Genomic DNA, 21849 nt, shown 5'->3' on the forward strand with positions numbered 1-21849 from the left:
TCTGGATTCACAAGTATCCTAGTGTTTGGTGAGTTCATTAACCCATTTCTGCAGAGAAAGTCTCTCATATATTGTGCACTAAGCCATAACTACAGATATTTTTGCACCTTTATAGCTCTGACTATATTTCTCTGTGATTGTACCATGCTTGTATTGTTTATTATGCAGATGGGTTCATGATGTGGTTTAAATTAGATTGCTGATGCTTGAATCTGTCTTGTATTTGTAAAGGTGGTCCAGTGTATAGGTTATAATTATAGAATTGCCTGTTGTAGTACTGTTTTAAATGTACATTGAACAATTTTATTTATTCATTGGATTTTATTTTGCATCTATTTTGCAAGTCTACACATTTTGCTGTGTGTATTTTAACATGGGAGCGAATAACTTTTGGACACAGCCCCAAGTGGTTGCAGGTTTTGTTTTTTTTTTTTACACTTATGAGGGGGCGTTTTCAGGAGGGGGCGTTTTCAGGAGCTGAAAACTCAGAAAACTTTCATAAGTGTAAAAAAAGAAGAAGAGACATGACATAAATTAGAAAACAAATCCGCTTGCTTTTTTAAGGACATTCATCTCTTTTTAGTTGTAGAATGTATTTGCACAGTTTTACAGTTAATAAAAGTCAGAGATTTGTATGAGTTCGTTTTCTTTTTTAATTTTCTTTTCAATACATTGTTTTAATGCTCCGGTTTGTAATCAATCATTATTATTGTCTCAGATTGATTTTCACAGATAAATGTTTGTAAAATAATGGACGTTTGATTGCATTTCAAAGTCTCGTGATAACATTGGTTAGGCGTGTGAATGACGCAGTTTGGTGACCGGGGGAGGGAGGGGAGCAGAGCAGCAGTGTAGGAAAAGAGGAGGAAGCAGCAAGGATGGCGGAGTCACACCTCTGAAGGTAAAGCAGTTATTTTAGTACATTAACATTGGACGTTTTTATCCCCACAGCACGGTAACGCATTGCTCTAGATGTAACGTACTTGTCAGCCTCTCGTTAAGGCGTGTGTAACAGCGATGTGTCATTTTGCGGTGGCGAGTACGAACGCACTCTTTTGTTCAGCTTCGGAATGGCCGCTGTTTTTCACTGTTTTCTTTTTTCTCGGCTCATATTCACAACGGGAACGGCGCTTAGATTCAGCGTTACAGGTTGTCGGCTCTTCTGTGGCCTTGCGTGGCTGCTCGGGTCGGGATATCAGCTGCCTTCACGCCTTCACAGGATGTTCTCTTTGGGTATCTGCTACCCGTATGCACTCAGCTGGCTACAGCAGAGATTTCCCCCCCTTCGGTCGGGTCGGTCTACGTCCGACAGCCGCTCCGCTCGGGCCTGCGTTACACACACACACACACACACACACACACACACACACACACACACACACACACACACACACACACACACACACCTCTGCTAATGATTAAGCTAAGCGCTGGGTGTGAGTATTAAGGGCAAATCTCGACACCCTCTCTGCACGGTCTAGCAAACACCCACCAATGGTCCTTTATTTCATTATGTGCTAATGACAGCTGTTTTGATTTTCCTTGTTTGGGAAAAAAAAAAGTACCGTTAGCTTGTAAGCTAAGTTGCTCGCTAGCTGACGGTAGCAATTTAGCAGTCTGGTATAACTGACGTTTGCCGTGCCGTTGACGCTCAGCTTAGCTGTTTTTATTTCCTGCCTTGTTGTCAGTCGTCTTAGCAGGTTGCAGTTTCTCCCAGTTTAGAAAAGACTTTGAGACGTGTATTATATGTCTTAGTTTTATAAGTGGCTTAGCTAACAGAAGACATTTTAGCTTACTCGAGTTGGTTTACGACAAATAGTTGTCTAGCTTGTGCAGTTAGGTTAACAGTCACAACGTAGCATTATTAGCGTCAAGGTGTTACACTCACATTACTGATAATACACTGTCATACCCATATTAGGTGTTCATATCATGGAAATTGGGTGATATTGAAATGCGACTTCTCGACCTGGTAGCTACCGTTTCTGTCGGTAGTCTGTTTCCAGGGGTTTGCCATTTGCACACGTAGCCTACATGACCCCCCTCAACCTAGTGGGGTCATGTGGAGTTCTGTTTAGTGGCAACAGCGATAGCTGCCACCTCACCCCTGTTGTGCAATTTTGCGTCCTTCTATCATACGGAGATTCTATATTGACAGGCCTCAACTTACTGTGAAGTACCAGCAAGCAGATGACTGAATATTTCTTGAATCTGACTCTGAAACATTTCTTTGCTTCGGACGTGCTTTATTGCATTCTCTAATTAGCTGATATATCGGCACATGTATCATCTGATCCTAAAGGGATTATAATGGACAAACAAGGGAGAACAGTTCCACTCATGCCTGAATGTACTGACATTAGCAGATGGGCCCAAGATATCCTTAATGGATAACTTCATTAGTCTATGTGGGAAGTTCAAATAGCACTTTATGGTGGTGTTGTGGTTGTGTTGATGGACAAATGCATTAGCTTTTTCTGCAAAACCTTGCTTGAGTTCAGCCTCATATTTACATTGGCTAAACAAGTAGTTTCAGCTTACACACAGTCACACATGAGCATATCAGTCAGTTGTGAAGGGTGATCTAAAGGCTCATCCATAATTTACCGTTCTGGTCAAACAGGTTTGGCTGAGTAGTTGCATAATTTCACATGAGTTATGTCCTTTGTTGACTTATTAGGTTTTCCAGTCATACGTATCTAGTTAAAATTGTCTTTCTTTTGTGGATTTTGTAGGGTTTAGCTAAGTAGTTGAACGATTGCTTAGATGGGGTTGTAGGCTTACTGCAATGTTAACACCCACTGGGCCATGTTTGCGTAGCAGGAGCAAGTCGGTTTGAGTTTATCCTTGGTACACTAGACTTTCTTGGTCTGACTAAGCACACCCAATACCACAGCATTAACAGTAACCTAGTTCTGACAACCGACCAAACCTTTTCCGTATGTGTGTGGTGTCTTCAGGTTGAACAGTCCCCCAAGAATTATGTTGTCATTTTACATGTTCTATGGCTTTTTCTTAGACTTCAGTATGTGTACAACATGTTTAGAATGAGGTGTAAAATAATAACAATAATCTCTGTGTATACTAGAGCCTTGGGGCTTACAGATGAGCCAAGTAAGGTTTCACTATGAGGATTAAGCCTGGGATATAGAACCTTTTGGTTACACATAACTCAGACCACATAACAACATATTAATTGCTAACCTGGTTATGATTTGTCTGTTTTCAGTGTCTGCTTCCTGAATATAAATGCACTTTTTTTTTCCTGTTGTTTAAGAACAAATGAACCCTTATCCAAGTCTTTTTAGAAAGAGATTGTCTGCTGTAATGTGTTTATATTAACACAAAGGTACTATAGTGAGCCATGGGGTAACAGATGCTAAAAAAAACTAGCTAGCTTATTGCTAACTGCTGACTGGGAAATTATGGCTCAGCAGGAAATCTGCTCTGTAGCTACATCATAACCACAAACCCTTCTGAAACTCTACACCATAACCTGACGTGTACCTTCCTAGAAATGTAACTACACTTTGCGTCGATGCAGCAATATCTCTTGTGCATTTCTGGCTACTTTTTCACCGCAGGTTTTATATTTATCATTGAGAGAATAACAATCATTGTCTCAGTAATAAAAAATAATAAGCATAACATCAATATAAGGAGTCACAGATTTCAGCAAATTGCTGGATGTAGATTACTGAAACTATCAGAACTGATGTGAGGGAATGTTCAAAGTGCAAAATTAGAGTGATGCACATAGAGAAGAAAAGTTACACTGATCATTCTACATGGTGTCTGAGTTTCTTTACTTTTAGGAGCACCTTGGGGGACCTGTTGTTGTGACTTAGCATTATTTAAATACAATTAGGTTGACTTGGATAGGATAGGACATTGTCTTACATGCTAAACCAGCTGAAGACCTACTCTGATATTAGTTTACAGTGGAGTGTTTTAATTTATGTAATATTTATTGTAATAAGCCTTAATAATATGTATATAATTTCTTCTGAGAGATGAGTTTAAATGTTATTTGTTGAGAAAGTTTATGTTGAAAATTTTTTTTCAAGTAACAGCAGTTTTCTCTAGATATCACTGATCTTTTTTTCATTCAATAAGATGACCTTATTTGATAAGTTATTTTTCTTTTTGGTGCAAAATGAGATTTCAGGCATATCAACACTGCCAGAAATGTTATCTTAAGGTGGAGTCAGTTTGCTATCAGTGTGTGATTCAAATGGTTCAAGTTGGCAATTGCATGCAATCTTTTTTATGCTAATACAACAATTAACTGTGATAAATGGTCAAAAATCAAATATCTATTGCTATCACATATTTGTATCATTTATCAGAAATTCATATTGAACTGCTACATTTACACTCAACAACTTTCCTAATAAAAAGGATTATAACCAGAATACATCCAGCTCAAAGCCAGCTGAGTCGAGTCTCCTGGAAACGCATTCAGACTGGTGGTAACATATTGGCAATGTGTCTGCATTTATAGCTTAGAAATTATTTGCAAACCTTTAGCAGTCTCACTTGAGTGATTGCAGTAAGTCTAAGTAAGACTGTGACTGTTTGCAGAAAGGTTGCCTCCTATCTGGCCACCTGTGCAGTTGCCTTGCGATCAAAAGTGGTTGTGATTGTGAAACACTCTCAAAATCTGAGCAACCATTCAGACACTACAGTATGCAAAAAAAAATTGATGCCATCACCAATTTTAGTAGATGCAGTGAGGTTGCTATCCTATTTTTACTTGTGAGTGAGCTGTTAGCTTGTTCTGAATTAGGAGGTAGCTTTGTCAAGCTGAGTGTGTTCAGATTTGTTTCCTTGTAGTTTCCTTGTAACAAAATGTAATATTGTTGGGCTAAAATTATCTCAGGATTGGTGGTGCACAAGAGTATTTTAATTTCTGTAATACATTATTGATATTTGGTGTCCCTGTATCGATAGGGTATTGGCAGTCGAAATATCAAAATCTCTCATATTTGTGTCAGTTTTTCTCCCACCCGTATTGGCTATAGCATATCCCCACTTGAAAGGTTGGTGTCACATATTGTCAGTCTTTAGTATTTGAATATATGTATTGCTGTTAGATTCTATTTATCATCATTTATCATTGTGCAGGAACCTAGCCAAGTGAGGGGCTTTTGAATGCTGCCTGCTAGAGCCAATGTTAAAATGATCCAAATTGAGCAGGACTCCAGTATTTATAGCCAACCATTACATTCATGCAAATAGGGACTTGCCTTAACCTAGTGGCTGAATATCTTGAATCTGTGGTTGTTCAACAGCGCTCTTACCTGTTGGTGCTTCTTCTTAATGTGTTCTGTTATTATCCTTCTGAAGTGATAATGTATTTGCTCATTTAAATATTAAGCCACTTAGTGATTTTTACAGAAACCACTGCATTTATTTGACACATACAAATCATAATACCCTTGTTTTGCTTAGGGAAATGTTTTACTGTCATTGCTACTGACAATGATGATACGATAATCACAAATTCAGGGTTTATCCTGCATACAAAGAATTTTGGTCCCACCAGAGAGGTTTTGGTCACTCCCAAAGGAAATGCTCCAGGATTTGAATAAAAATATTTTTGACTGTTTCATTCATTAAAGCATAAAATGCATTCTAGTTGATCAGATTGCCATAAATGAGACACAGTCTTTGCTTTATCTATGAGGCAACTGTTCTTTGGTGCTTAGTCCCAAGGACAAATTAAGCAGAATACCTATGAAATAAAAGTATATTTCTCCTTAGTTGACTGTATTCAGGTAAAATCAAGTGGAGCAAAGCTCAAAGGGAGGGGACAACATTGCTTTTCTCTCTTGGCTTCATTTTCGTTTTCTTTTACTTTTGTATGTAGCCTAAATGTTGGTCTTATGGAGCCAGGAGTTGCCCTAATCTCTTTCTTGTGCTTCAACTATATCAGCAAGAGACCAGCCAGTGCCTCGGACACGACTAACTCCACTATCAGCAGCAGAGCTTGTGGCATTCTGACCTTTGTCATCATATTCAGGATTGTTTTGGCAGCTGTCTTCCAAAAATTTGGGGTTGATATTGGTTCATTTTTGGATTAAGGAGCATCCACAGTTGTACTGGAATTTCATTTCCAGTAATGTGACAAGTTACCTTAAACTCTTTTTTTTATCGGCACACACATGGTGAACCAAAAAAAGCAAAGGAGTGGAGAAAAATCAGAGAAAGTTTTCTCCATTCATTTGGATGTAGCAGGAGAAATGTTTTGTTACACATTCACGTGACTTCTTCAGTCTCAGTTCACTGTAGGTTTCCCTAACCTTATAAACAGTACTTTCGCATAATGACGAAAACTAGCACCACTGACTAACAGTGAGCCATGAGCTCAGTTTCACGATCATTACTATGCAAATAGTCGTGACCACTGATCAATGCTCATGTCTACCATTCACAGAGACGAGAGAAACAGATGAAATGAAAGCAGAATGCATTGGACTCTTAACTGCACTGATTTGAAATCAGTGTGCATATTGTGTGCATAACATACAACAACTCTTATAAGTCTATAACTGCATTCAAATCTATACAGATGATTTTTTTTTTTACTTGCAGTTTGTTATAGCCATAAAGAAGTAAAAGGACAGGTACGGAGAGTACAACCATAAAAGGAAGTTGCTTGCACAGTTTGGTTTACATTGCTCTAGGAGTTGGACTGGCCTGGGTATTCTCATTTTCTTTAAATATGTAGTACACAGGTATGCCTGTTAGAGACAGTATTAGCTGTTTAACTTATTTATGACAGGGAAAAAGAGCAGTGGATACATCATTTTATTATTTACAGAAACACACTACAAGGCTTTCTCTCATGTAAGGGGTGCTACTATTGACCAAACATTTCTTTTACCCAAAAGGTCATATGACCTGTTGTTGTGGGAACTTCATGCTTTGAAAACCACTTCTAAAGATTACTCTCAGCAGTCCTAACCTTTTCACTTGGCTCTGATCCTGAGCCAAACCTGCCTCTCTTTTTGCTGCAGCTTAGCCTGTACTAGTGCTGGAGAGCTTACACAGTCATCAAGGTGCACCAGCAAGAGGCTAAACAGAGACGGCTGCCAGAGAGAGGCTGTCTTAGTTTGTCACATAAAGATCCAAAGGACTGTGTTTTGTCTGGGAGTATTTGAGACAAGTACCACACATATATATTCTTTAACATCCGTTCTTGTTTGCTCTGGACATCTAGGGCATAAGTATTGCCTCAGGAGTCAATATGATCATTTCGTTGTAAATTTTGTATGGGGTGGTTAAGTGGGGTGTTAGACTTAGAACAATGCAATGTTTGTTTTGTAGTTGGTGTGAGGTTATGCTTGAGTGAATTAAACAGATTTCTTGATCTGGCAGAGCACACTCAATATCTTAATTATAATGACAGCATATGAAACCTGTTTTTTTTAAGGAAGAATATTGTCAGTGTATCTTGTTTAAATGCCAGTGAAACACAATAAGAGAAACATGTTCCGGCAGTTTTCTAGCAATGTCGCATGTTCAGTACAACAATGAGTCTACTATAAGTAGTTAACTTAAGTGGGTAGATATCAGCTGAACAGCTAAAACGGTATAAAGTCAACCTTTGCTGACTCTTGACTTGTTAACCGTAGAGCTGTAGTAGCATCCATCATCCTCCCCCCCTTGAATAAAACATTTCACCTATCTTACCCATCTTGCCTGACCTCTATTCCATACCCTTCTCACACAGCTGAGTTTTTCCACTGACAGAAAAACCAGATGAAGAAAAAAGTCACAGCTCCAATCACATAAGTTGAGAGACTGGTCTGCAATCTCCCGGTAACCAGTTATGTCTGATAAAAGATACAGAGGAGGTGGGTGGAGGGTTGCTCAACCGGTTTTGACTGGTTGCGTGAGGTTTCTGTGAAATTGACTAAGTATTCCTTACCATTGGCAAGTGGTTTCAGGAGGCTGCTTGCTGCTATCGCCAAGTGAAATTGGTTCCAAAGAGCTATACGGTGCTGCACTGAAACCCTCTGTGCAATTGCTTTGGTCAGTAGGTTGCTGTGGTCACTTGTAGTTTGTATGAAATACACAAATATGTCTGAAAACATTTGCTGACCTTCAAGCGGTTGTGAAAGTGTGATACAAACTCGAAATGGACAGTTTTTTTCATTTAAAATAAAAGTCCTTAACACTAGGGCTGCCACAAACGATTATTTTGATAGTCGACTAGTCACCGATTATTTTTGCGATTAGTCGACTAATCAGATCATCATCCATTGAACGTAAAAGTACAGCTTATTGCACCAGCAGCATCTGCTCTTATATAACTATCATTAGCTTACAGCTTTAAGTGTTTAAGGTCTGTGCTAACTAAAAATAAAGACAAGATGATAGTTAATTGAATTCTAATTAAATGTGCAGATTGTTTCGGTGGAGTTTAATAAACTCAGCCGATTTACTCAGGAACAAATAAAATACTGAAAAAAGCCAAACAATAACATTTTTAAGTTATCTAAGTGACTTGTATATGTTTAACCTGAGTAGGGCGGTGGGTTTGAAAACGATCTGCCGGGAGTCCGGTGCTCTCATGGCCCCCGGCTAGCTATCGAGCTAGTGGGTAACAGACGCCTCCGAAAACGTCGGAGCGCTTTTGAAAATATGTGGTGTCTTGATAAACTGAGCAGATATTTGAGGTTTACACAGCTACATTCTCGCCTGAAAATATGTTAAACGTTTATTTTGTGACCCAGAAAGAATAATAAGAGTAATATTAAAACTAACTAGCTGCCGCCATTGTTGACAACTGCGCTGGGCCGCGCTATGAATTCTGGGACACAGTTTCTTCTTCTTCGGGGTTTAACGGCAGCTGGCATCCTTGTACATGCAGTGCTGCCATCTTCTGTTTCAGTCCGTTATTACACTCTTAAATCCTGCTACTTATTCCTGCTTTTGTGATCTTACAAAGCTTCAAATGACGCGTCGACTATTAAATCAGTCGTCGACGATTTTGATAGTCGACGTAATCGTGACTAGTCGACTAATCGTGGCAGCCCTACTTAACACTCAAACCACCATGTTTCAAAAATTGCAACTTTTTACTTTGAGGGTGAGTGGTCTGAATTTCCTATTTGTATTACACTCGTTAACAGCAGCAACCTGCTAGTGATCAAATCAATCACCCTCTTTTCAGTTCTTGCAAATTCACACACTGGCAGCCAGCAGCCTGTTGTCAGACGGTCTGGGAATACACGCTTCTCCCTAGCAGCCAGATGTTTTCAGGGGATCACTGCCTGGTTTCTAGACCTAGATGACTAAGGCCTAATGAGATAAGATAGAAGAGCATCTCAGTAGTCACATTAAGCTCTAATTCAAAAATCAGTACGGCGGTCAGAAATATCCTCCTGTTTTCTGTCAGTAGATGATGATGGTTCGCTACAGCTGCTTCACTCACATTAATTTCGTGCCTTTGCAAACCCAGACATCTCTGTGTTGCATGTGTTGATTCTATGGAGAAATGATAGTGAAGGCAGATCCAATTTATTAAACTTTCATAATGATGATAATGGTAATAATGATTTAATGCATTAAAGAGGAAATGCAATAAAAATTACCTATGCTATCGCCGCTCATTTTTACAATCTTTGATCTCGACATTGTCATATATCAGCACAACTCTAAGGAGCATGTTTACATTTTATTCTCTTTTTTTCTCAGTTTTCATATACACATATTCTGATCTTTGCCCACTACAAGAGGACTAAAGATTTATTTTAAATGGTAATGAGAACTGCATTCTTTTAGTAGGAAACACTTTTAAGATTCATCATCAGAGTAGAAAATATTTCTAAACATTTTGTTCTTAGAAGTTCTTTCAAAAAGGGGTATTTCTTTTTGTCAGAACTGCCAGGAAAGAGTTAAAAGAAACAAAAATTGTGTGAGAAAGTGACTGACAGCTAGTTAAAATTTACTGTCAAAATCCAAAGTGTTATATTTGTAAAGTGTAAAAATTGCCAATTTAAACAAAATTTCTGTTTTTCTCCCACAGCAAACGTCGAAGGAATTTTAAAAGAAAAAAACAAACCTTCATTAACCTTTGCAACGGGAAAGAGCTTCCATCCGAAGGTCCTGGGATCGTGTGCTGTTCAAACACTTAAGCATGTGGCCTATGGATGCCACAATCCAGCTACTTCAAAGGATTTTTTCTCCCATGGCATTTTAACAAAGGGACAAAGTATCATAAGTATCCAAAAAGTCTTTGGATCCAAAGGCCTTTATTCCAAGGGTAATTGTAAATGTGTGGGCCTGCACAGGAATGTGTTTTTTAAAAGCCTCTTTGGCTGTCTGTCCTGTTTTTTTGGAATAAGTGACCTGACAAGAGAGACTCCCATGAGCAATCTTGTAGGTTCCCCGATAACGTCGACATGAGTAGTACTTTAGGTAAAGATAAAGAAACGAAAGAAAAGGACCCCAAAGGTGGTCCGGCCGGCTTAGTGAAGGATGGGGGCAAAGACCCGAAGACCAAAGGGAAAGATGCCAAAGAAGGAAAGAAGGACACCAGCAGCTCAACACCAGGTGTTGCCTTCTCCGTTGACAATACGATAAAGCGGCCAAACCCAGCAACAGGTACACGCAAGAAGTCCAGTAACGCAGAGGTGATCAAAGAGCTTAACAAATGTCGGGAGGAGAATTCGACGAGACTGGATTTGTCCAAGCGGTCCATTCACACTCTGCCCACTTCCATTAAGGAGTTGACACAGTTGACTGAACTCTACCTATACAGCAATAAGCTGCAGAGCCTGCCAGCTGAGGTGGGTTGCCTATCAGGCCTGGTCACTTTGGCCCTCAGTGAGAACTCCCTGACCAGTTTGCCTGACTCCCTGGACTCCCTGAAGAAGCTTCGAATGCTTGACCTCCGACATAACAAGCTAAGAGAGATACCACCAGTCGTCTATCGCTTGACATCTTTGACCACGCTGTACTTGCGCTTCAATCGCATTACAACAGTGGAGAAGGACATCCGAAACCTATCCAAACTCACCATGCTCAGCATTCGTGAGAACAAGATCAAACAGCTACCCGCTGAGATAGGTGAGTAAAATGGAAATGAATTTTTCAGGTGAAGGAAGGACAAAAGACAGCCTTTTTTCACTGACTGTAAGAAGATTCCAGTGTAAGGGAGTGATTGACCATGGATTTGAAATATTTAGCTGTATTAATTTTCAATCAGGGTGTACGTTGTGATGGCCATTTTTTTAATGTATATGATTCTACAACACCCCTATACACAGTCTCCTTCAGCTCCAGCAGTACTACATAGACCATTACTAAATTCCAAAATCCCAAACTGACAATTACAACGCTGTTATTAATGTTCTCTCTAACGTACTGTAGTGCATTTAAAAATTGTTGCTGTTAACTTGGCTGTTCCAATTCGGGGGGAAAAAAATCTGTTCTGCACATTTAAATCTGTATTTTAATTCTCTTTATGTGGAATGAGACAAAAGGCTTAGAAGTTGTCAGTGAGGCCAGTGTATAATATTGAAAACACCCTTGTTGAATTAGTAGTTTTTGTATTTTGTATGCATCTTCTTGCAGGGGAGCTATGCAGCCTCATTACTCTGGACGTTGCCCATAACCAGTTGGAACACCTACCGAGGGAGATTGGAAATTGCACACAGATAACTAACCTCGACTTGCAGCACAATGAGCTCTTGGACCTCCCAGAGACTATAGGTAATATAACTACATCATTTGTATTCATCAGTTTGTGAATCCAGCTACATTTAATAATGATACAAAAAGACTGCAAAAAATGTTTTTGGTTACTATTTCAGGAAACTTGTCAAGCATAAATCGCTTAGGTCTGAGGTACAATAGATTGTCAGCTATTCCCAGATCTTTAGCGCTATGTCGAGAACTGGAGGAGCTAAATCTTGAAAACAACAACATTTCAGTGTTGCCAGAGGTAAGTAGACCATGGATTTTTATCACAAATGTAATATGATATGTTTGTGGTCTACTTGTGAATATATCCAGTGTAAAACCCAACCGCATATACCAACAGCCTTGTCCTGCTCATATGATTCCTGCCATGCTACTGTTTCTGTATTTGGCCAGGGTCTGCTGTCAAGTTTGGTCAATCTGACGAGTTTAACACTGGCAAGAAACTGCTTCCAGTCGTACCCTGTGGGTGGGCCATCCCAGTTCTCAACCATTTACTCTCTCAACATGGAGCACAACCGTATCAACAAGATACCCTTTGGCATCTTTTCCAGGGCAAAAGTGTTAAGCAAGCTTAACATGAAGGTATAGTTATACGCTTGTAATACAATATACAATTAATATCTTTTGGTTAAATTATCTCCATTTTATCTGCTGTTGTTTTATTTTTGCCAAAGTCTGGTGGTAGTAAGGTATCACAAGAGGATAAAACGGGTGAATATTAAGCCTGGTTTTTACCGCAGACATATTTGACTTGTCGTAAAAAGAAAGGTCCAGGTGGACAATGGCTCTGTTATTGTCAAGTGTTCCAGTAAGCTGTGACTGTGAGCTAGCATGAGCAATACTAGGAGGCTGAAACTGAGGGAGCTAAATTGAATTTGAACATTATTGAATCTGTGCTGTGACATGTTAAAATATCTTCAGAGAAGAAAAACCACAGGAACATCAGGTATTGAACTGAAGCTTTGTTATACCTGAGCAATATGGAGTCACATACAAAAAGTTATGCACTCCTGTGAATTCATAGAAAATTTTGATATTTAACAAAGCAACAAATCAACATTCTGCACTTTTGGAAAGTTTGCTTTTACAGTAGTTCTAATAAAAGTGAGGTAGAACGATAAAAGTTCATGGAATCATTAAATATATCGAAGTCAAATATCTGTTACGTGGAAAAAAAACACACGGTGAGTACTCTTAAAGTGTCATTTCAAAAGAATATGTTTTATTGTAAGAAGCATATCTAATGTAATCCATCAGTCTGCTCACCCTATTTTGTTGACTCACTGAATAGTCAGTTATATTGCTAATAACGCTTTTCCTTTGTCTTCGCTCAGGACAACCAGTTAACAGCACTGCCTTTGGATTTTGGTACATGGACTAGCATGGTTGAACTTAACCTGGCCACCAATCAGCTGACTAAGATCCCAGAGGATATCTGTGGTCTTGCTTCTCTGGAGGTGAGTCTTTCATACATAAATGTTGGGTGATTTTTTTTTTTTTTTTTTTTTGATTTTTTTTTAGTATCTCAGCACAATATCTAAGAGATGATATTTGGTACAGATTTATAATAAATTATGAACATTGGGAACTTATCTTTGAGGCTAGTGATTTATTAAATAAACTCATATCAGCCGCTGTTGCTTTTTCTGGGTTTATTTTTTGGTTTAATTGTGATGTTTAATTGTTTAATTCTGTGAATCATTATATTTAATAGTGCCAAGCTGTCTGATTGTTCCTTATTAAAAAAAAAACCCTCATTGTCTTCACAGGTGTTAATTTTGTCCAATAATCTTCTCAAGAAGTTACCACATGGTATTGGGAATTTGAGAAAGTTAAGGGAGCTTGACTTGGAGGAAAACAAGTTGGAATGTCTACCTAATGAAATCGCTTATCTGAAAGATTTACAGGTAAGCCTACCATTGCTAAAATTGTCTGGTTGCTCTGATTTCTGTTGTAAATCAGAATCAGAATACTTTATTGATCCCTGGGGGAAATTATTTTTTGTTACAGTGCTCCATTTTAAACCAACATTAAGACAAGACAGACAATACGCTAACTAAGAATAGTACAATATATACATATATATACATACATACATACATACATACATACATACATAAGTCACATAAGTATATGAATCAGAATCAGTTGTTTTAACAATCTTAAAAACTGAGATCCTAATCCTTTATCATAGAAATCACTTTAGTTTTAAGGAGCAGATACAGCACAGCCTGTCTACACATTAGATAATCATCCACAGTTGGTCTCCAGCTGGTAAATGCTGTGGCATACAGTGGAATCAGAAGCCTTTTTACAGTTTCATTGTGCTGTCTCTACCTTCGTTTCAGAAACTGGTGTTGACAAATAATCAGCTGACTATGTTACCCAGAGGAATCGGCCACCTCCTCAACCTGACTCATCTGGGTTTGGGGGAGAACCAGCTGCAACACCTTCCGGAGGAGATTGGTCAGTACTCCTCTTATACCCATTCTGAAAATCTCCTTTATGACAAAGAAAATACATGTAACCATTATTTTTTTCCATAAAGGCTAAGCGTAACCATTAGAGTTCAAGAGCTTAACAGTCCACAGTATGTGCCACCTCTGACCCTTCCTCCCAGTGACTGGACCAATCTGGATAGCTTTGTTAGTGTTGCGTTAAGCCAGAGATTAAAATGAGTGGGGAAAGAAGATAAGGTTAGTGTATTTTTAGAGTGTTTAGGCAGAGAGAAGTAGGTTATAGATGTGGTATAGAGGTATTTGGATTTTCTTTTGAAGCAGTAACAGTGCAACATTTATAGTTTGTAAGACTTAAAATTTGTATAGCTAATGAAGATTGGAGGTTTTGCCCTTACCATCTTAATGGCCATTAATGATTTTTTTTCTGAGCTTGGTTTAATTTGGCCTTTCTAATATGAATGAATTATGTTGTTGCCCTTCATATTCACTAACATGTGAAGCCTTTCAAAAGGACACTAACTGGCAGTTTGTATTATTACTAGTTGCAGCATTAGGTATCATGATCAGTAAAGTTTATTGCAAAACATTACAAGGAAACCTCTTGCAATATAAATAAAATACTTTTATTCTTGACGTGGTAGTTACTACAGCAGCTTTGCACAGTTTCATTCTTAATAATCCTGGATTATCTTTAACTGCACTTAGGTGCCCTGCTTTTAGCCCAAGTTTATTCTCATTGGCTGTCTCTTTGAACAATAGATTGGTGATGCTGTTTTGCTCAGAGCCAGGGGTGTCTAGCGGAGATGACCAGAACCTAATCTGACCTGAGCTTTTGGCGCGCTGGAATTAATTGCACTTATGCGTACCTCATTTGCTATTTCATGAGTGCTTAAAGTGCATCAAATCTAATATACTAAATAAAGGAGCTGTCATTGAAAAAAAATTATTTTATTGACACAGTTTCCCTGGATGACAGTATACGCTTCAACTAACACTGCATAATGTCTGTCCTCAGGCACACTGGAGAACTTGGAGGAACTGTACCTCAACGACAACCCCAACCTGCACAGCCTTCCATTTGAGCTGGCCCTCTGCAGTAAACTGTCCATCATGAGCATAGAGAACTGTCCCCTCACCCATCTGCCACCCCAGATTGTCGCAGGAGGCCCTTCCTTCATCATTCAGTTCCTCAAGATGCAGGGACCATACCGTGCCATGGTCTGAGCCAAGAGCAGCTCAATGCCAGTCCTGATTAACTGCAAACCCTCCACTTGCTCTGCACCCTTTTGCCTGCCCACCCTCATTATGTGTATCATACACTGTAAAGAAAACACACTCGTCACAACAGGTGTCGGTGGGGCAAATAAAAAGAGGATACTGAGGAGGAAAATGTTTCTTTTTATCATCCTTGGGCAGAAGCAAAGCAAACCTTTGGAGACTTGACTTCTGTGTTTCTCCAGTTTATCACGGTCATTTTAGGACGCCAGTCCATCACCCGTAACTCGTCTTTCATTCCGAATCATACAAGAGGAATTATTTCCATCTATTTGCCAAAACTGAAGATATATAAAGTTATATATATTGAGTAACTGTGAGCTAAGTGGCAAGTCTTTCAACCATATAAACCATGCTCCCATTGCCAATGTATTTACGGTAATTACAAGCATCTATTATGTGAGCAAGGATACAATTGTATGCAAAAACAAACAAAAAGTCTTTGGAACTTTTAATTTACTGCTGCTGCCGTGATTTTTAACGTCATCTTGTTATATATTCTTTTGACTCTCCCATTTTTAAAACATTTTTTTTAAACCTCATCTTCCCTTGACATAAATTGTGTTAATTGCTTCTTGACTATAGAGAACAAAGGTCTAATGATGGTGTTCTTTTTTTTTTTTTTTTTTGGCATTTTGTTTTGTTTTGTTTTTTTAACCTTTTAATTTTTTTTTAAATGTGCCTATGTCTAGAGTGAACCAGTGGTTTATTTCTAAACACGGTTGACCACAAGAGTACAAAGACATAAATTATTTCGGTAACTTTTTTTTTTTTTTTTAAATTACTGCTGTTACTTTTTGTTTTTACTTTTTTAGGGTCTTTTTTAAAAATAAATAGCAGCAGGAGATAGTAAATGCATACATAGAGAAATGCCAATCACACATGCTTGAAAAACAGAAGCAACTTGGACTTTTCTCCAAAGCAGGCAGTGCTGTGGGCCCTGTCTATATTGATTTTATGTGACAAAAAGGTATTGAGAAACATCAGCGCATACATAGGTGATGGGATAAATGATGTTTTTATATATTAATACAAATACTGGTTGTTGCCTTGAGTGCAATTTTTAGTTATGTTTACTTGTTTGATATTATCTTCAGTGTTGGGTTGCATAGCTGTCATCCAGTTGATCATTGACCAACATATCAAGCGTTTTTAAAAGACGTTTTGAGCTTCTGGAGCAAGTGGTGAGTGTATGAGAGTTTAAAAAAAAAAAAAGAAGAAAAACATTTATAATAAAACATTGGCCGGTAACTTCTTGAAAGTTCTTTCTTTTTTCTTTTTAAAAGATGTCTTTAATTTTCTGTAGTTTGTTTTCACAGGGTCGAGTTAAGAATCTTAATAGCATCATGCAAACTATTCCCTTGATTTGTATTGATTTGTAACTTAATTTTTTTTAAAGATATCTTTGTTGTCCCACACTGTCCCAGCAATGCTGCTGCTTGTATGCACTTTTTATTTGCATTCTCTATATTAAGACAAAAAAAAAAATCAGTAGTCTCTCATTGATTATTTTTGAATGGGGGCATTTTGTTTCAGAAGTATTTTATTTGTTAAACGGTTGTAAATTTGTATCAATTAAATATAAATGCTGAGTTTCACTGGCTCAAAATAAATGGTAACTTTCTTTGGGGAAGGTTTTCCTTTCAGTCGCAAAGGAACCTGCTCTCTTGAACTGTAAAAAAAAAAAAAAAAAAAAAAGGTCTCTGGGTGTGAGACAGTTTTAATATTCACATATCCTGCTTTCTCTGTTGCAAGCATAACAGCTAACTGCAGTTCAAATGAGCCCAGTTTATTTTAAATCAATTTGTTTTGGGGTTTTTTTTGTTTGTTTGTTTTTTTTCAAAATGATAAAATGTGCTTTCAGTTAGTATTATCTCCTGTGACTGTCCATTTTAAGAATCCAACAAAAGGAAATCAAACCAAACCTTTTTTGTTTCCTTAAGATGTTTTGCATCCCAATTCTATATTCAATCATGGATCTTTTTTTGTATTGACATGTGTGGGCCTACTTTCTCTGCAGCAGCTTGGTGTGTTTTAGTGGGTTGTGTTGGCCACTCTTCTCAACAGGTGACGTGACGTGAGCACCACAGCTCACGTTGGAGTTGGGTCGGGTCAGGGTTGGGGGAACAATGAAACGCTGCTTCTAATTTACCAGCAGAACCTGTTGCTGCTTTTCATGGACTTAAACATATGCTGTTCCGAGACAGAGGGAGCCGAGTAGGGCAGGAGAAGGGAAAACGATCCACTCCCAAGAACGATAGAGACTTCACTCGAAAACCTGACAAGGGACAAATCCACTGACCTTTTCGGTTAAGCATCAGGCCCGGTGGTTTTCACACAGATCAAATCGTTCGGACACAACGATGAGACAACACAAGGTGCATATTTGAGCTTAACGCAGTTACAGTACAAGACTGTTGGAAAAAGACAAAAAAAATTGTAAAAAGGGCTTTCTGTGTTCACGCTCAACAACACACCGGAGGCATTGCATTCCTGGGTTTTATATAAAAGCTTTGGAAGTTTCTTTTGTTTTGTGTGTGTATTTACTTTTAGCTGTAAACAATTGTGTGAAAAATGCCTTCAACGAGTACTCAAAAGTGAGATGTGCATTAGGTATGCAGCGTGAGCGCTGTGACCCATTTTTACATTCAGTCTCTCTGTTTTACTTTATTCATGTGCCATTTTGCAAGGCTGAGAATGCCAGGGTATGAAGAGACGAGATGACGGGAGGTGAGGCACGAACTGAGCGGGGCTGATCGAGTGGAGAGCATTTATCAGATCGTGGAATGTAGTTTTAATGTTCTGAGGAGGAGATGGAGATCACCGACCTGTCCATTCAGTTCCAGGTGCTGACTTGTTGCTGCAGGTGGTGATGATGTATTGCGTACTGGTGCATCCAAAATAATTGGAGTATTTTGTTTATTTTTCTATCGTTTGTGATTTTAGGCCATCGAGAGCATCACAGAATCAGTCATTTTGCTCCTTTTGCTTTTTTGTTTCTGGATCATGAGTCATCATTTTCTTGCCTTGTTATTTTGTACAGGAAACAAGCATGTTGAACACATTTGACATGATTTGTCTGGGTCAGAATCGGGCGTTTTTGCATAGAAGATTTCGATTTAGTGGCTATTTGGTGTATCTGCAAATGCTCCCTTTTTGTATATTGCAAAGGGTGTCGAAGCATTGTGTGGCAATGCTTATCCTACTTAATCTACATTGACAAGCAGCCTTAATGGTCTTTTTTTATGTGTTTGTTTGGCTATTCCTTGTGTCTATGGCCACTGACTGTACTTGATGACAAGCAACTGGTTGTTACAATGTAAATTTGGGTCTAGTTTCTTCTGTCTTATTTTTCCTTTTACTCTGTACAGTAATCTGACGTTATGGTAGGCTCAGTATTACAAAATCTGTAATGTGATGAGTTTTTCAAGAAAACAGAGAGCGCAATGGAAGATGATGCCATTATGCTACCAAGTGGATGTGCATTAGCTTACGTCTCCCTTGTCTTTGGCATTAAAAGGGAATTCCACCAACACTGACTTGCATTGTTATTTTGCGAAAGAACAACGTATTTATTTTTTTAATATCTTATCTCTGCAGTTATATCAGGTTTAATTCAGGAGTTTTGCAGAGAGACTAAACTTAATTTCTTAAAAATAAATCTATACTGAGATTAGGTAGTTTTGGACATGTTTTCAGAAACACAACAAAAAAATTCCAGGTTTGTTTCCACATGAGGGAACATGGATTCATAATTACTCATCTTTTTTGTATATAAACCGAGTCAGCTTTGGTGGAATGGCCCTTTAATGTGAAGCTGTCCAATCTTTCCCAGTGCATACTTATCTGAATCGCACCCAGCCACTGACACATCCTCCTGTAGTATCTCCATACATTTACTTGACTGCCTTATGTGCACCAAGCAAAACCTTTATGACCGCTTGATTTAATCCACAAAAACAGTCATTTTTTCTTTTATTTCCTTTTTACGCCAGTAAAGAGATGCGGGTCCTTGGATATAACAGATTTTGGATGAGTTGTTTCTTGACTGGACGAGCAGACGCAGACATGACTACCTCTATGTGAGTCTTCATTGCTAACCAGTGACCAAGATCCAGTCTGAGGTGTTTCCACCTGTGTACAGCTGTGTGTTTGAAACAGGAAATCTGGACCAGCAATTAAACAACAGTCTGTTTTACTAAGCACCCCCACCCCCCTCCGATGTTTTATTTGTTTGGATATATATGCCTTTATTAAGCATTATTTGGCAATTGGAAAAGAAGAGAAATACACCGACTCTTGTGCTTGGTTGTAAATGACAAACTTAATCAATGCCGCCCCATTGTAAGAAAATTATTCTGATACCAACTAGCTGCAGAGTACTACTTTGCAAATGAGTGAAAATGACCATGTTTGGTGATGTTCTGTATGTACATACATCTTTTTAACTGTAATAAACTGATAAATATTTACAAATTCATGTGCTTGTATTTAAATTTCACATTTTTTAGAGTCAGGATCCCCCCCCCCCCCCCCAATTTTTCTATCGTTTTGTTTCCATTTTGTATTCCAGACAGACATCACAGCATGGGAATATTAAGTTAATATTAACGTTTCCCTAATGTTAAAGGGTAACAGTAATCAGAAGTTAAAAGAGACTTGAAATTAATAAGCTGTTTTTTTCCCCACCATGATGAAAAAACATGAGAGCAAATCCAAAACATCCACATGATTTATTAAAGGAAAGTGCAAGTAAAAACTCATCGTGCTTAATCGTCATCAATCATCATGCTCTGAAAATCAAAACTTACTATAGGCTACTCACCTTTAAAACACAACATCAATAATTTCTAAAATAGCAGAAACCAACCAACCAAATAAACACACACAAATTTTTTTTTATGTAACCACAGTGGCAATTTTAAGAGGTGGTTGTGCTGTTAAAATGTGGCAACAGCAAGCAGCTGTACAGAGAAACAGTTCCAGTTAGTGGGACATGCACTGGGGCTTCATCACTGGTGGTGTGGGACTTTGCCTTGATAAGAAACTTTTGTAAGAGCTAGTAGTTTCTTCAATAACAAATCATTAAGATTTATCGTAGCCCAAAATGCAATCCGTCTAAAAATACAAAGAAAGAAAAATCTATTTATTAATTTGTAATAAAAGTACACTCTTCTAATGTTCTAAATGAAATAAACAAATGTTTTTCCACTGGTTCCACTTAAGCAGTGGAAGCAGTCTTTGTGTGTCACCCCCGGGGACGATTTCAGCACTCACTGCACAACACGTTTCCTGTTTGTTTTGCATCGCTGCTGACCTGTGCCAGAGCTGAGTCTGTTCTCATTCACAGCTCATCTTGGAAGTGCTGATGTGATTCATTATTCACCTGTGCAGAGAATACAGCTGCAAACGCCACTGATGATAACGGAAAGAAACAGGTTGCTCTAATCTTAAGTATTGCCCGCGGTTTGTCTGCATCCAGCATTTCTCACTTGTCAGGTTGATGACATGCAGCATTGCCACAGATGTTCTCACCATATATCTATAATTCACTTTCAGACTGGCTATTTTCACCTTGCCTTTGAGGTTAATACGGTTTCATTTATGCTACATAATGTGTAACGAAAGATGGTAAAAGAGCAGCAGGTGCATTTTACACAATGTTTGTTTGTTTGTTTGTTTGTTTGTTAAGTAATCACAGTCTCTCTAACGGCCTGAAGCTGTATCGGTGTCATCAGTCCAGTGCAACACCGCCCCCTGCTGGGGAGATGAAATTGTTTTCTAACTTAAGCTCGAAACGGGGTTTTCTTATTTTTTCTTGTCTTCATTTCATCTTTTTAAATAAATCTATAATAATACTCACATGATGTCACCATGGAGCTACCAACACCATCTGAAAATCAACCCGATCAACCGAGTTCATCGTCTCGTCTTGTTACGCTCAAGTATGTACTGTGGGAGAGTGCTGTCTCCCACATATCTGTCTTTAGCAAAGGAAATCATAAACTTGGGGGAAAAAACACTGAACTCATTGACCTCCTCCACTTCCTCATCGTCTGTGTTGTCCATAAATATCTTTTTTCCCACGGAGCTGGTTCCCGAAGCTGGGAGGCTCTTGCTGGAGACGACAGGTGTCACTGTATCCTTGCGCTTTGTGCGCGCCCTCATGCATCAACCGGCGCCACGAGACAATGTTTACCCAAAAACAGTCAGCCAGTTCCCTGTACGGCTGCTATCATTTCACCAGCCAGGACAGATAAGAGTTGGATTGTCAGGCTTTTTTGTGGGTCCTGCCTGTGAGCAGCGATTCGCAGGTGGGCACTTTGAATATTCACTGACTTCCCGTTAAAAGCTTTCCGCACATTTATCGGATAGTTTGTGGTTTATGGCTTCAACA

At 38.6% G+C, this 21849-nt stretch overlaps 1 protein-coding gene across 1 annotated transcript; it reads left to right on the forward strand.

Moving 5' to 3' along the window:
* The first annotated feature begins 825 nt into the window (after window positions 1-825).
* On the forward strand, window positions 826-17180 carry shoc2 (SHOC2 leucine rich repeat scaffold protein). The gene is made up of 9 exons (XM_080879755.1): window positions 826-901; window positions 10040-11082; window positions 11590-11727; window positions 11829-11959; window positions 12112-12300; window positions 13053-13175; window positions 13488-13625; window positions 14067-14184; window positions 15193-17180. Exons 2-9 carry the CDS (start codon window positions 10416-10418, stop codon window positions 15399-15401), a joined length of 1713 nt encoding a protein of 570 aa, XP_080735881.1. The 5' UTR covers window positions 826-901; window positions 10040-10415; the 3' UTR covers window positions 15402-17180.
* The last annotated feature ends 4669 nt before the right edge of the window (window positions 17181-21849 follow it).

Source organism: Rhamphochromis sp. 'chilingali' (assembly GCF_963969265.1).
Source record: "Rhamphochromis sp. 'chilingali' genome assembly, chromosome: 4".
In the NCBI taxonomy this organism is placed as follows: domain Eukaryota; kingdom Metazoa; phylum Chordata; class Actinopteri; order Cichliformes; family Cichlidae; genus Rhamphochromis; species Rhamphochromis sp. 'chilingali'.